Genomic DNA, 16780 nt, shown 5'->3' on the forward strand with positions numbered 1-16780 from the left:
AAAACACATCTTTTGTGTAAGCCACCAAGTGGCAGCTTTTGCACACATGGAGTTTGAGAACCATTGGCAAGGTGATTAAGAGCTTGGGATCTGGGATCACAGTGCCCCCATGTGGTTGCAGTGGATTAGGCCCCCAAATACACACAGCACTTGGTACAATGTAATGGGAACTAGGGAGCACTCTGTAAATGTTACTTACAATTATTGTTGTTCATGAAGTATACATACTTTGGTCAGACGCAACTCCATCGCTTTACGTAGCCAAGTGTGACCACCTAAAAGTATTCAACAAATATTTATTGAGTGTCATCTTTAAAAGCATGGCACTGTGCTCATCCTCTTGTGGAATACAAAGATGAAAAACATGCAGTACTCATCTTCATAGTACTACCCAGGGCAAAAATTGGAAAATTATAATCCTGAAATGTTCTGTATGTATCTGTGTGCTCTTACATCATCCCCCGACTTTCCCATGTGTGACTATCCTGCCATTTCTAACTACTCTCCCGCAGCTAACTACTCTGCCATATTGAACTACTCTCATAGCTAATTATACGGATCTAACAATATTCCCACATTTAACTATATGCCTGCAGCTAACTGTACTGTGACAGCTAGCTATCTTGTTATAACACTTTTCAGATGCCCAGAACGGCCTTTCTGATATGACGTGGAACCTGACCTTTTCCCACCTCCCTACAATTCCAAGTATTCTACACTCCCGAGTCTTTCCATATTATACCTAACTAAAATTAAACACAACCCAGGCCCGTCAATTGTGGCACAGTTGTTCCTAATTCAATTAAACTCTACTTAATAAATATAAATATGATTAAGCCCCTCCTACATGCAAGGTTATACAAATTACAAAATAGAAGACATGCATCAGAAATGATGATGTTGGAGAACACATGAATACTCTTCCTATTTGCTGTGAAAGACCCCCAAAAGTATGCCCCAACTTTAAGCCCAGATACTATCAATCTTAGTATTAATAGACAACCAAATGTACGCCATTGGGTGTTTGTTTGTTTTTTTCATTTATTTATATCACTTGTTTCTCCAAAACACTCACTGAGAGACAAACAAATCAGAACCCTACAACTTTCTACACAACAAAACCCCAGGTAAAGCTCCGTACAAAGGTTAAATGGTATACAGACCCTCCGTGGTTCTCCATGCTGCCACCTCGTGGGCTCCCGTTGTAAATGAACCTCCGTTTCTTCACAGATGGATCAGACGTGGGCCAGAAAGCTGTCACTCAACAGAGGGAAAGTGGTTGCAGCTACAATGCCTGTACAGACTTAGATCCTAAAGGGCCATCTCTGTATTCAAGTGGAAGGTTTAAACTGGCCCTAGGCTGCACTCAACGTGTAGGGCACTCTTAAATTGAGCAATAAATCCTCGCTTCCCTAGGCTAGCCGGTGCCAGACATCACTAGTTGTCATTTTACTGTTTCATTTGATCTTACTAAGCATTGCTACTTGATTCATTAGCCCAAAATCCATGGAAAAGTGCACAGGACATTACACATATTTCTTAACTTATATAAAAGAGTCGTCGGCAGCCATCCGTCTCAAGAGACGATGGTGTAGCTTCTTAAGAGTCTATCTGCACCGCCGAGAATGGCTGTGCAGTCCGACTCGGGAGTGACACGGTATCTGTCTCCTCCCGTGTTGAATCGACATCTTGCGATGTCGCTGGAGTGTCCTCTCCAGTGAAGCTGAAGCTACAGAGCCTGGGCAGGGTGATATGGAGGGTCTGCTGTTGCCCATGCAGCAGACCCCCCCCTCTCTTCGCAGCTGAAGGATCCAAGGGAAAGACGGAGTCAATACAGCTTGGCTTCAGGTGCGCCGCAGGAGTTGCCGGTGTTGACTACAACGTCAAACCGCCTTAGGGACTCCGGCTCCGGATTTTCTGTCGGGGTTTACTCCCCTAGCCTTTCCCCTGAAGAGGTATGCCGCAAGGCAGCGGAGGTTTTTTGGAGTCAGAGTTTTCCTTCTATCATTAAATATAGAAGACTTTTTGTTTTTAAATTTTATAATTCATTTTGCTTTCTATGTACTTAAATAAATCTATTTGGAAATAGCTTGATGACATAAACTAAAAGGTGGGCATGCAATTCCCCAGAGGGAGAGCTGTCTGGTGAAAATTCCCTTTGAGAAATGGGCTGTAAGAGGGAGAGAAGAGAGCTATGCTGTTCTGCATAGTAATGGAAGCACAGTATGAGTTGGTGTGAGGAGCAAGGAGTGGGGAGAAGCCAGAACTGAGAAGATGAAGCAGGAGTGAGGGAGGCTGCTGTCAGAAGAGCATTGATAGTGACCTGTGTCAACCACCACATGCTGGCACTTAGAGCAGTGATTCTCAACCTTCCTAATGCCGCGACCCTTTAATACAGTTCCTCATGTTGTGGTGACCCCCAACCATAACTAAAGCATAGTGATTAATCACAAAAACAATATGTAATTATATATGAGTTTCCCAATGGTCTTAGGCGACCCTTGTGAAAGGGTTGTTCGGCCCCCAAAGGGGTCGCGACCCACAGGTTGAGAACCACTGACTTAGAGAAAGAGTCAAGTTCCCAACACAGTGACAGGCCCCCTCTAAGTATATGTCACGGACACCCTTTTCCATGACGCTGTGAAGCCTGCTAACTTAAGTCTATATGCTCCACTCTCCCCACCCATGCTGGGCATCACCAGGGGTTCTCCCCGTTAGCTCTGTGCCAGCTGTCTTCAGTTTAGAAAGGCCTTGTCACCTCAGGTAGGAAATTTACGCTGAGGTACCCTCCTTATCGCTCACACTCTCCTCCCACCCTCCACCCCAAATACCCAGGAGATGCTGCTTTAGAGACTTGGAGAGGAAAAAATGGAAAAACTTGGAGAGAAGACCTCTTGTAACCATAGCAAAAGAGCAAAGTTTCTCAGCTTAGAGGAACTGCATTCCCGCACTTGATAACTCATGTAATCATGCAAGAAGTCTGGTGTCACACACTGGCTTCCCGGGGAAGCTCACACCAAGGTGGAGTTAGCTTTGGGAGGCTTTGTAGGGAGTTCTCATGAAATCAACAGGTGGGAAGGGAATGGAAGAAAAGGGAGCAGGACTGTAAGGGGAGGTCTGGAGATAGAACTGTTACCGGTGAGGGGGTTCTTGCCCTCCCTCAGGATAGACATCAAGAGAGGAGAAAAAACAGATTTAAAAAAAGAAGAGGTTTACTGGTAACAAGATGGAGGGAGGGAAGAAGGGGAGCTTGATGCATCAGGGAAGCACACACTAACCAAGAATATGGCTCCCTGAAGTGCTGCTGGGGTCTGGCTTACATAGCGCTGGGTTTCTTTTTTTTAAATTTTTTATTGTTGTTCTAGTGCTGAGCTTCTTCACATAGGTGCTGGCTTGGATCTCTGTTCCTTAGGCTCCCACGATAGGTTGGCATTGACTGGCGCAGGTGCAGATGCATTGGTAGAAGGCGTGCCTGATAGAAACTGGGATTGTAACACAGGCAGCAGATTCTAAAACGTGTAACTCGTGGAGTGAGGAAGTCCACCAAGAGCTCTGTAGTAATGGACAGAAAAGGGCAAAATAAGCAGGGGGACAGGATGCAAGGAAGCCATAAGCAGAAAGGTTATTAGTAAGGTCTCTGACAACCGAAAACTGACAACTTCAAGGAAAGTAAGTTTGGAGGCTACAGATGGAAACAGGTCAGAGAGCCTCGCTACCTGCAGGGAGTGAGAAGACACCCAGGAATGCAGTGTTGACACTGATAGCATCAGGACTTGGCAGGTCCCCACACTCTGACTCCTGCTAGGGCAGAGTCACACATGCCTCTCACTCTACATGGAGGTTGAAAGCTGACACTAACCGACAGAGAGACTTGGTTATCACACAAACTGTAAATAGCATTGTCCACAAGATTCAAAATATCCTTTTACATATCTGGAGATTTAAATATCTGCTTAGGTAACAGTCTTAAAGCAAGGGCTAGATAATCACAAGCTTTCTTGAATACGCTTTGGAATCTTCCTGCTAGTTGAACTTATTTCAGGCAGTACTTCAGTGAAGTGAAACCCTTGTAAACAAGGAGTGCAGAAGAAACACTAAGAGCAGAAATTAAAGTTCAAGTCGAAGTTTTGCAGCAAAGTCTTGGAACCCTGAGAAGGCACGGCGCAGACACAAGGTGATGCTTTTTGGAGCCAAGTCTCTGGGTAGTGTTAAAAATAAATGGGGCCAAAACAGTTACAGGATATAGTCACATGCAGCCATGAAAACACACAGCTTAGATCCTGCTACGAGGAACATAGTTGACTGACAGCTCTGGATTCATCAGCATATTTGCCCCCAGATGCTCCCAGCATCTGAACAAAGCCAAACTGTTAATTCAGGCTTACTCCTGTGAGCCATGGGGCCGCAGCAATGGGTGACTGGCTCAAGGGCTTCCCATCAGCCTGGTTGACCCTTTCTTGGACTGTGCTGTAGTCTGAAATTCTTCCTCCTCTCCTTCAGTCATCAGAACGTCATTACTGCCTCAATCAGGGGCAGCCCTCTAGGACAGTGGAGAAGGAAAATCTTGCTAATAGGCAATCCGTAGGTGGTGCAACCTGTTTTCATGCTGAAAAGGAAAAGAGCCTGAAGCGAGAATATATACAGCTGGCCCACGGCCTGGTCGTTTGGCCAAGAACCTAACAGGAAAAGTACAGAAAGGCCTGGGCCAGAAGCATGTGGCCAAACATTAAGGAGTAGGTAGAAAGTGCTATTTTTGTCTCACATATGCACGCCCCCCAGAAAGCATCATTGTGGAATAGGCACAGAAAACCAAGTAGACCAGATGACTCAGTCATTTGGTGTTCCTTGGCCCTCATCACCTGCCACTGCAGAACTGGCCTAACAGACACAGGAATGAAGGAAAACTGCAAACAGACCCAACATCATGGGCTCCCACTTAACCAGAGCCAATGTAGTTGAAGCTGCTTCTGAATGTCCACCCTGTCCACAGACAGCAACACTATTCCTTTAAAAAAAATATTTTTATTTATTTTTAGAGAGAGGGGAAGGGAGGAAGAAAGAGGGGGAGAGAAACATCGATGTGCCACAGAGACATTGATCGGTTGCCTCTCGCATGCCCCCAAGCTGGGAACTGACCCGCTACCCAGGCATATGCCCAGACTGGGAATCGAACCAGCGATCCTTTAGTTTGCAGGACGACACTGAGCCACACCAGTCAGGGCTTGCACTGTTCCTTAAGGAAAGCAACATGCTGCTTGATGCTAAGGCGGCAAGTGGGCTGGTTATAGATTCATCACTTCTCAGCTCTGTGAAAATGGGCCTGGGTCCTTTAGTTTTCCCTTTGCCAGCTGAAGCTTTGTCAGGAGAGGGCGATGGAGGGACACTGTGGGAGGTCAGAATTTTTTATGTAGGCTTCTGTCCTGCAGGCTGTGCTGGTGCTCGGTGGGCGGCAGCAGTAAGGTCCCCTGACATCTCCCTCAGGTCCTTGGTAGCAGAGGCCTCTGATGAGTGACCTCCCAGGCACAGTGTCTCCTGGTACCCTAGATGGTGGATTTCAGGAAAGTTCCAGAGGGCAAACTTCTAGCAAGTTCCACCGGCAGAGCACCCGTGACTGTTCAGCCATCAAGTGAGCTGGGCCATGCCCTCCCAAGAAGGTCTAGGTGTCAGCCGGGAGGTGGGGTGGGGGGAGGGCTCTTCGTCTAGATCCTAGATTAGTAGCTGTCCCTCATAACTGCTATTTCCATGTTCTCTAAAGTTCTCTTTACTTCCTACTAGCCAACCCTCATTACTTCAATCCCCTGTTGTAATAATTCGTTATATTAAACTTTCCCTGTTCAAATGACCATGTGGCATCTCTGCCACTCCTCAGTGACAGACATTCATTTCAGGTAAGAATTTGCCTTCCCTGCTCATAGGGACTCAGGCATCACCACTGTTGGGCTGATTATACAAAGTCTAATCCATAGGCATGGCATCCCAAGCTAGTACAGCGCCCAACCAGTAAAAGGGGTGCAAGAGTGGGTCCCTGATGACGGAACCGTTGATTGTATCACACACCACACTTCCAGAAGCAGCCAGGCTCAGAGGACTAGAACAACCAAGGCACACCTGACTCTGAAAGGATGGAGTACCATCCGTCAGGACGTGTTTCCCCAGTGGCTTTGGGAACACATCTGGGAACCAATGAACAAGAGAGGAAGTGGCCCTACTTAACACCACTGCTAAAGATCCATGGTGGGACTCCGTGCCTCCATCCTGGCAATTCTGGGGCCTGTGGTTGGTCGTAAAGAGGGAACTCTTGCCAGGGGACACAGCACGGTCCCATTGAACTACAAACCATGGCTGACTCCAGGATACTATGGACTCTGTGTCCAGCCGCCAGCTGGTGAGAAAAGGAGTCACCATGCGGAACCCAGGTGACACACTGAGTCTCCTGGCATCCCCTTGCCCCATGTGACTGTGCATGCACATGTGCAGCGGGTCTGGCCTAAAAAGGCATCGCTTTGTGGCAATCCGAGATGCTTCCTGCCAACTCTTCTCTTTCTCCCTCTTTATAGGTGTCAGTCTTGTATCACAATGAAAGCTCTCACTGCCTTCTTGGGCTCCCTGCCCTTTACCCTCCGCAGGCATATTGCCCAGTAAGTTTCATGCACGCTGTACTGTTTTGGCATCTGCTTCTCAGGGGACCTGAATTAACACAAGTCATGGACCAAAAGAGCAGTGTGTGGGGGAGGGATAACACCCACAAGGCTCATCTCTGTCAGCAAACTCTTTTAACATGAATAATTATAGAACTGTTTTTGTTTTCCTCTGGATGTCTTTTTTTTTCTGTTATATACTTACAGCACCATGACCTTACCCTTTACAGCACTTAGAACTTTTGGGAATTCTAAATGTATTTGTGTGGCTTGATTAATAGTTTTCTCCCTCTTTCTCAGTTTCTCAATCTCTCTCTCCCTCTCTCTCTCTCTTTTTCAAGCTCCATGAAGGCAAAGTCCATGTGTATTCTGTGTATTCATTTTTTTTTCAGTACTGCATGCCCAACTCCCACCATAATGCTGACCACATACTAAAAGCTCCAAATTATTAACTGAGTGAATTAATAAGCCTATTCAGAACTATTTATCCTATAACAAAATTTGCAAAGTGTACTAGTAAAAGAACACTGTCAATGGGACACTATTATGATATATCCAGAGGTCCTGGAGAATTGATCCTAGAATATAGATAATAATGGGCAGTCCAGTGATGGTCTAACAAGCTCTAATAAGGAGTTGTAGCTAACTTCAGTGCTCTGTAGGGTGGGCTCCATACCCTAAGCAAAACTAAACAAATGCCAATACTATGGAGACATAATGTGGTGTTAGCAGCCACCAACGTGAGTTATTAATTTGAAAAGCAAGCCTCACCTCTTCTGTCTTCTGCACCAACCTGTGGTAAGGCCACCTTACCCTCCTAATGTGGCTTGTAATTCTTAGTTAACTATATTATCATGTCCAGAAGGCCAGTGTTAAATTCTTGCCTAGAAGGAAAAGAAGATTTCTGAATTTTCCATAGTGATATAATGGACACAAAATTTAAGGCTGTCCTCACTCTCACGGGCAACTCTGCACTTGAGGTATTTCATTATCTGCACCCATGTCCCAGCCCGCTTTGGAAACGTGATAAAATGGAAGATTCAGGAGGCCCACTCCAGAGGTTTGTCAATCATATACAGGCACTTAGAACTGACAGTTACTGATAGAGAAAGGGAAATATCTACTACATTTCAAGAGGGAATAAGTCCATTCAAAGAAGCTTAATTAAGACAAAAAATGAACACAGGTAGTTTGTAAATGGCATTTTAGGAATCAGAATAACTGCCAGAAAGTATCAACTGAAGGCAAAATAGTGAACCCTAATACATTTGTATAAAATGTAACTTTTAAAAAATTTTGCATATAAAAGGAAAAACACGGAGAAGAGGAAACGCTTTGAATTAAAAAAAAAAATCAAGACACAAATCAATCATTGCAAAAAAAGTACTACACATAATTTTATTTTTCTTTTGAATTAAGAGGGTTTATACAAATTCGACTTCATGAACAAAACAAACCCCACGTCGATAATTACCATAAAGCTTTATTGGCCCAAAGTATTTGCCAGGTACAATGAATCACTGTATAACTCCAGTTATCAGGATTGTAATGCTGCCACAATTTAATTTATTGTCTACCTCTACAATTAAACCTTTTTGGAGATCATGTTATCTCTATTATTAATTAGAAGTTATTTCACCTTTCAAACACCTTTCTTAGAAATAAAAAGTATAATCATAAAGTATGTCAATTTCCATTCTTAAGAAATTCTTTAAACCACAGGCTAAACGGTATTGATTGAGACTTAAAAATGCATTTATATCAGGAATAGTTTTTTCATAGACAAAATTGGTAACATGAAAAAAAGCACAAAGTCATTTTTTCATACAAATTACAAGCTTCTATGAAGTACAGAAGTGCACTGTTAAGAGGTTAAGGCATTTGAGGAAAAAAGAAACATCCTTCTCTCCTTAGTTTAGAGATTGGCTTTAAGCTTTGAAGTCTCTTTCATCTTTTTGACAGCAGAAAGGTCCCCTGTTCCCTCTGGCCAGTTGTCATGATCTGTTAAATAAGTGGAAAACTTCATGTCACTTACAAATCTATTAACCTCATACGTCCTCCCAGTTTCCACTAAACCCTCTTGTTATTTTCCCTGGTTCACTCATTTTCTCAGAAAACAAAAAGAAATTATTAGGACAAACAGCATCGGTTTTGAGAAAATTTGGGATTTGATACCCAGCTCTGCCACCTAGTAGCTTTTCCGAATCTGGAGAAGTTACTCTTCCTGAGCCTCAGTTTTCTCATCTATTAAAGGGGATAACCACATCTATCTTTCAAAGTTGTGAGAATTAAATGTGATACCCTATGTACAGAACTTGGCATATTGTAGACATTTAATAAATATTGCTTCCTTATAATAATGATGATTTTAAAACAATGTACTTACTCTATACCAGGAGCATCTGGTTGCCTCCCCAGCATCCGGTCCCTCATCTCCTCTATCCAATAGCCTGTTTGCACTCAGAATTCCATGAGGTTCTGGGAAAGTGACCTCACTTGGACCACTGACTGATGATGGACTGATCCAAGTCAACCAATGCATCCCATTCCCCTAGCCATGGTTATTGGTTGGGGACGGTCATTTGCATAAATTGGTCCAAAGCAGAGTGGATCTCAGAATTTTGTTAGAAATGCTGAAAGAAAATCATTCCCCTCCCCTCCCTCTCTGTCCAGATAGAAGTGAACAAAGAAGCATGTAGCTTTAGGAGAGGCAGGCAGCCAATCCCTCAACCAGGAGAATTAGTCTTAAAGACAACATGATAGAAGCAAAAAGAGAAGTAAAAGGAAAAAAAAATGTCCTTGATGAGATCACTGAGCTGCAGAATCAAAGTCACACCTGCTTTTGTTATTCAAGGCAACAAATTCCTTTATGGCTCAAGACAATATGAGTTGCATCTGAAAGCATCCTACTGACCCAGAGCTTTAAATGTGCATTATCTAATTTAATTATCCTGAAAGCTTACAAAATCAATACTGTAAGTGACCCCACTTGATAGAAGAGAAAATGGAGGCTCACAAAAATCAATCTTCCCAAGGTCACACGGCAGGGTATAGCCATGCTTCCAACCCAGGCATTCTCACACTAGGGCTGGCAATCTTAAAGAAAACACTACAATGAAAGACTGAATATCCCTACTCATAATTCTGGGAGAGCATACACTCACAAAATAGATGTGGCTGCTTTCCTTACAAAATTTAAAAAATGTTTTCTGCATGACCATGTAGGTATTTCTGTGTTTCCAACTGAGATCCTTAAAACCAAAGTATCTTATGTCCATCACCACATTGATGTTATTAGTAAAGAAGTATATGTGAGAGGAGAAAATAATTAAGTAACATTACAGTTTCACACTAACCATTTAGTAATGCAAAGGTCTTTAGCCTTGGCTAGACTGTTAGCAGGCTAGGGTCCCTGATATGAAATTCAAAGACACATTTTAATTTGCTACTAGCCACTTAATCAACTATCTTAAGTAAGTTTGAATACATCTGAATTTTTTATCTCTGTATTTTGGGAGTGATTAGTTTGAATGTGCCATTTAATTTCTGTAATTTATTTTGTCATTTGTAAAAGTAGGATATTGGACTGATATTTTTAGGACCCTTTCAACCCTCAAGTTCTCTGGTCTAGCCATGATAAACACACACACACACATACACGCACACACACACACACATTTATGTATAATATCTACATTTGGTTGAGTCTTGTAAAACTACTGTTTGGTACCTCAAAAACGAATACAGATAACTCATATAGTTTCATTTAATATATATTCCAAAGATAGTACACAATAGCACCATGACATCCCTCACCACCTAACAGGCCTGATTCTTCTGCTCAGATGTACAAGGCTCTTATTGGAGGAACAAAGAGGAATTCAATCTAAAAAAATATGGCAACTTCTTGCCTTTTTTCTATCTCCTCGTTGTACATATACTCATACTGAAAATATTTTTCAAGGTTCAAATTTTACCAATCTATACACACACACACACAAAACTTTTTAAATACGTAAAGCTAAGTTTTCTAAATAAAGATATTTAGATATTTTTGTGACAAGGAACATTTCCTTTAAAAGCCATGTCATGAATATAAACATTTTATACATTTTAAGGTGCTATAAGGGAAAACTTATCTCTTAAGTAATTATAAAGACATTTTGAACATGTGAACATGAAAAGGCATACAGTGACTACTCGTTTCTTGACAGCTCACCTGGGATTTCATACAGGTTATTATATATAGACTGGCCCCCATCTACAGCCACTAACTGTCCGGTGATAAAGGAAGCTGCTGGAGATAGCAGGAAGCACACCATGGGGGAGATCTGGAAATGGAAACACACATAAGCACATAGAAAAGCAGACATGTCTTGTTTTCCTGAGTAAATACATCTCAGGGTACATGACTACCACATGAATTCTACAATGTACGCGCACCATAATCTGACAGTACAGAGACAACTGCCTTATTTTATTTGAGTGTCATAAAAATCAGGTAAGAGATTAGGGTGAAGACAGCAGATTAGGACAGAGCCTTTGACCTTGTCAAATAAGTTACACCATGTGAAGAAGCCAAAGTAAACACAGGGCTTAGTTTTGGCTCTTTTCCATTTCATACACCTCAGTTCATTCCATACCTTTCATTGCCCAAAACAGTGCTACTTTTCTTCACCATGATGTACCTGTTATATTTGTGTCCCTGAAATAATCAATGAGCTTATAAAACAATAACATGGCACTCTATGGTCCTGCAAACCAAAAGCCCAGCAACTTGGAGTACAGGAGCTATCTGTAAAGACATTAAGATCATTATAAGAAAGGAAAAACGAATATGAGACAACTGAAAAAAAAAAGTGATTTTGTGAGGGTAGAGGAAAGAGGAATAGAGACAAGGTGAAGAGCAAAAGACAGTAAAATTTACATCGTAAGTAAAAAAGGGAGGAGGGAAGACAGAATGAATTAAGAGAAGGGAAGCATATAGTATTAGGTTTAAACCAAAAATTTTAAAGTATGTATGCATATATATATATATTATATATATATATATAATATATATATAATGAGAGAAAAAGACAAAAAAAGCAAACAACACCAAAAAAAAATTATATATATAACAAATAATTGGAACCTAACTGGAGAAAAAGGTACCCCCACAGCACTATCAACAACAAATGAGCTAAGATTTATATAGGTGGGCTGGAAATAAGAGGGAAGAGAGGGTAGAGGGAGAAAGAATACTGACAGTGAGAAATGAAAACCAGGCTAAGACAGGGAAAAATTTACATTTAAAATGAAAAACAGAAAGGGCAGGAGGAAGGCAAAATGTAGTAGAAGGGAACGGAAAAATTTGAGATTTGAAATACAAAACTATTTACTATCTAGATATAAGACTGGAGAAATGCAACAACAACCACCTTATCTGCATCTAACAAGCAAATATTGATAGAAGTGGAGAGAGAATAAGGATATTTTAAGAATGGGAAAAAGAAATTGAGATCGCTAATGACAATCACGAATGGTTTTGAGAGGCGGGTGGGGTGAGAAATAGTGAGAGTGCAGAGTAAAAACCAGTCATAGCAAGAGAGAAAACAGAATTTAAATCCAAAATAAGAAGAGAAAGGAAAAAGGCAAAATGGAGTAAGAGAAGAGAAGAGCAATATATGAGATTTGAAATAAACTATAATATACAACCTGGTGATGTTTTGGGCCCAAACTTGAAGAGCAAGATATGATCGTTAAAAAAGCTGTGCAGGAGAGAAGATAGTGCCTTGCTGCACCTGTCTCTATTCTCTCTGCTCTGCTGAGTTTAGTAGATCAGGGCCCAAGGAGCTGTGCAGCTCCTGGTGTCTGGCAAAGGGGCTTTTCAGAGCTTTTTCTTCGTCCCCCTGCGGAAATCTTCCCAGTGGGAAACTCCAGAGCCTGGACTCACTGATCTGCAGAGCCTGGAATCCGGCAGGTGGGGGTTGGGCTCACCTGTCTGTGAAGGGATCTAGCTGGCTGCAGCAATTTCAGGCATCCAGCTCCTGCCTCCTAGTACTGAGCGCTCCGCTCTCCCTCTCTGGAGGCTCAGCTGAATTCTCTACTCTGTACAGCCTAGTTAATGTGTTAATTACCGAAATTGTGTTAGTTCAGTTGATCTCCATGTTGAGCTCCAGAGCCATGTTGGTCAGGTTCCATGGGTCCTACAGTGCTCTCTATCCGTGTTTTTGTTTAGCAGAGCCACTGTGCCCACGGGTGCAAAGGTGTGCAAGCCCCAGGTCTCTGCCGAGTCTCAGGTCTCACCTCGGCTCCCCCTTTAAAAGTCTCTGTGTGGCCCCCATGCTGCCGTACTAGTCCCTGGTGGTCCTGTTCTCCAAGTCCTCCCCCTTCCCCCAAATCACAGTCTCTCAGTCAGGACAGGCCACCACCTTGCAGAGCCTCCATCAGTTTCAGAGTTTCTCACTGGATCCTTCCCGGAGAGCATGGGGAAGAGCCCTGCGGCTATACAGTAACACAGGGCAGTGGCGGAGTGCTGACCCCACTCCCTCCAGAGACCTTCAGCATCAGCAGGGCCTGGTCCGGCTGCGCTGTTTCTGAGGCCTGCACCTCCCAGGCCTTCTCTCTCTGCCCTGGTAGCTCGGGGCTCCTGAGTCAATCCGCAGCTGCCCCTACACTGTGCAGCCAGCACTGGGCTGGGCAGCCATGTTGGCTCTGCTTAGAGAGCAGGGGCCACTGGCTCCGGGGAGCCCTGCAGGAGGCCAGTTCTTGCCCACTGCAACGCAGCCCTTGCGCTCTCGTCTGTGTTCCCGCTCATTCACAGATGCTCTCACTCCCTCTCCACTTTGTGTTTTTACTCCAAGTTTGTTCCCAGATGGGAGCAAGTGGACAGGGCTGGTAGTTACCCTGCTGCCCCCTTCTTTACTTTTCTTAATGTGGCTACTAGAAAGCTTAAAATTACATATATGTGACTATTATTATTTCTATTTTTATATTTATCTTAGAATTAGTAATTTATAAGTTCCCACATTCTTGGGAAAGGGTAGAGCTGTTTGAGCCATGGTAACAAGTTAACCACCAGAATCATTTTACCCTGTCTAATCAATCAATGACAACTCACCTGTGAACAGGTTTTGTTAAGTCAACCAATCAATGAAAGCTCCTGTATTCTGAAAATCAGCCAGTTAGGAAGACTCTCTCCAATAATCTCCTTTCTAAATCCAGCCAAAGAACAACCTTCTCACTCAAATAATCGTGTCCCTTGGGAGTCTTCAAATCCCTGAAACCACATTTCTCCCCAGAAAAAGCAAAAGACCCACCGTCCACTCTACTCAGACAGATTGTGCCTGACCAGCAATAAATGTGGCTTTATGCTGAATTTTGCTTCAGAGATTGAGTGGTGGCCTCATCCTTCGATGGTGTTATGCATAAAATAAGCACTTAATAAATGTACACAGAATGATGGAATCTTTATGCATCTCTTCCTCCAAATGAGGGGATGTTGTATTACCTAGTTCCTAATATAGTCATTGCCCACAGACTAGGCAGCATTAAATAATACTGAATTGAACGGTAAAACACTTGTAAATATCCATGATGCCAGCTTTATTTTTTACCTGGAGCTCAACATGGAGCTCAACTGAACTAATACAATTTTCATAATTACCAAGTTAACTAGGTATTATTGAATATTTTCAGGTGAAGTCTTCTTAACTTTCATTTTAATGGAATTTATTTGATGGATGGACTTGAAGCACTAAACCATTCATAAGACTTCTATCAATCAATACACACTAATAGAGACTAGCAACTTGAATCAACTTTATCTATGTGGGTAACATTTCTTTTAGCTCAGTTACCTGTTTATGTTCAGCTCTGTTTATTAAAGATCATATCCCGAGGGTTTTAAATAAGCTTCGGTTTGAATGCCAGCACCATGACCTATGTATGTCCTTAGGCAAATTACTGAACCTCATTGGCCCTTAGTTGCTCAATTTGTAAAAGTGAGTACCCATGTCTCTTGGAAAGGGGATGCAGACATGGCAGACCCTTCATCTGGCTGTGAGAGGTCAAGGCAGTTTCTTTTGAAACTACAGCTACCTTCTGACCCTCCTGACTACCCCAGGGACTGTCACTTAAAAGAAGGCAACTCACTATTAACCAGTTGGGCCAATGGCCTGGTGTGAAAATTCTGCCCCCAATGGGACATGGCTGGGGCAATCAGAATATCTTGGAAACATGACCTAGGGATGCTAGGACACAATCAGGTGAAAGCCAAAACTAACTCTGTATTCTGCATCTCACAGTAGCTACCATAGCCTCTGCTTCCCTTCACAGCCAACTTTTTGAAGGCAACTGCTGCATTATCAAAGTATGATCAGCAAAACCCTGGGTGTACCTAAGACTTTTTCAGGGGATTTGCAAGGTCAAAACTACAGTGATCCCTCACTTATCGCAGTATTACGTTCTAGACCCCACCGCGATAGGTGAAAATCCACGAAGTAGGAACCTTACATTTATTTTAGTATTTACTGTACAGTACCACAAAATCCCACGGTATAGCGAAGAATCCGTGATAAATAATTAAATATAATATTTTAAAAAATCCCGCGATACAGTGAGGCTGCGGTAAGTGAATCGCAATATAGAGGGACTACTGTGCTTTCAAAAGAGTAATACTAAGCCTACTTTGCCTTTTTCATTTTGTTGATGTTTGTACTAATTGTCCCAAAGCAACGGTAGGAAAGACTGCTGGAACATCAGCATGAGTCATGGCAGGGACACAAAACTGACCTAGTGACCCTTATACTAGTAGTTATTTTATTCCTCACTGGAAAGTACTCATGAGGGGAAAAACGCCTGTTTTGCTTTAGCGTGTCCTTGGTGAAGCAGTAAACATGATTAATTGTATTACAGTATTCCCAACCACTGAGTCTACACCTTTTTAATATCCTGCATGATGAAATAGGAATTACACATTAAGCTCTTTTGCTGCATATAGAAGTATAATGGTTGCCTCAAGGAAAATAATGTGGTTGTGTTGCGAACTTAATTAGTCATGTTTTCCATGAAACACCATTGTTTATTTGAAAGAACAAAGTACAGTTATTCATACTTGGACACTGGGGAGACATTTTTCAAAAATTAGAATTTTGGAAACTTGCACTTGTCACCATGAGCTTGACAATTTTTTAATATTTAAAGATTTTTCTCAAGAAGTTGGTAGTGTGTTAACAACTGTGATCTTTTGGTGTATGTCAACACCCAGAGTTGTGTGTCAACATTTAGAAGAGCTGCGTAATTCAGTGAACCAATACTTCCCAAAAGATCAATGCCTGGTTTTACAAAATCATCTACAGGTCAAAGTCTCAGACAAACTGCAAGAAAGAGCAATAGATTTCAACGTCACAGAGTACAAAGCATCCACTAACAGGGTTCCAGGTTTTGCACTGCAACTAATCCTTTAAACTGCCACTTTTAAACAGTAAAGAGGAATAGTCATATTATCTGAAAAGGCTATCAAAATGCTCCTCCATTTCCAACTGTACATGTGCATGAAGCCAGATTTTCTTCAGATGCCTTAACCAAAACAACATATTGCAACAGACTGAATGCAGAGGCAGATATGAAAGTTCAGCTGTATTCTAGTAGGCCATACATTAAAGAGATTTATAAAAATGTAAAAAAAATGTAAAAGAATTATTTTCCTTTGTTTTTGAAAATATAGCTCTTTTTCATTACATTTTTACTTATATTAACATGTAGTACCTTTATTACTATTAATTTAAAATAAATTGATAAATATTTCTTAAATTTCTCAATTTTAATTCCTAATACAGTAAATATAGATAATATTATTCACATAAACGAAAGGAGTGTTCCCTCCAAAATTTAATCCTATCATTCTCTAATTAAAATCTTTTAAAATCTTAGTTTTCAGAATAACTATCCAAATACCTTGCTTAAAATAGCTCATTAAATGTTTAACAGTATCTTCTAAAATTTAACAAGCAAATATCTTTTAGTCCAAGAATTCCACTCCTAGAAAGTCATCCCCTCACACAAGAATGCGTGACTATGTTCAAGGATGTTCACAGCAGAATTACTGCAATAACAAAAATATAAATAAAATCTAAATGTGCAACAATATCATCTAATTA

General features: G+C 41.8%; 1 protein-coding gene across 2 annotated transcripts in view; it reads right to left on the reverse strand.

Annotated features, from left to right (window-relative positions):
* Positions 1–8103: 8103 nt before the first annotated feature.
* Positions 8104–16780, reverse strand: part of PECR (peroxisomal trans-2-enoyl-CoA reductase) — a 28953-nt gene continuing 20276 nt past the window's right edge. The window contains exons 7-8 of one of the 2 annotated variants that reach the window (XM_090268790.1): positions 10858–10969; positions 8104–8639 (exon numbers count right to left, since the gene is read on the reverse strand). In XM_090268790.1, the coding sequence (XP_090124916.1) occupies positions 8554–8639; positions 10858–10969 (198 nt within the window). In that variant the 3' untranslated portion in view covers positions 8104–8553. The remainder of the gene's footprint in view (positions 8640–10857; positions 10970–16780) is intronic. The other variant, XM_090268798.1, reaches the window with a different exon arrangement.

Source organism: Furipterus horrens, unplaced genomic scaffold (genome assembly GCF_987537825.1).
Source record: "Furipterus horrens unplaced genomic scaffold, mFurHor1.1.pri manual_scaffold_1, whole genome shotgun sequence".
Classification (NCBI taxonomy): Eukaryota; Metazoa; Chordata; class Mammalia; order Chiroptera; family Furipteridae; genus Furipterus; species Furipterus horrens.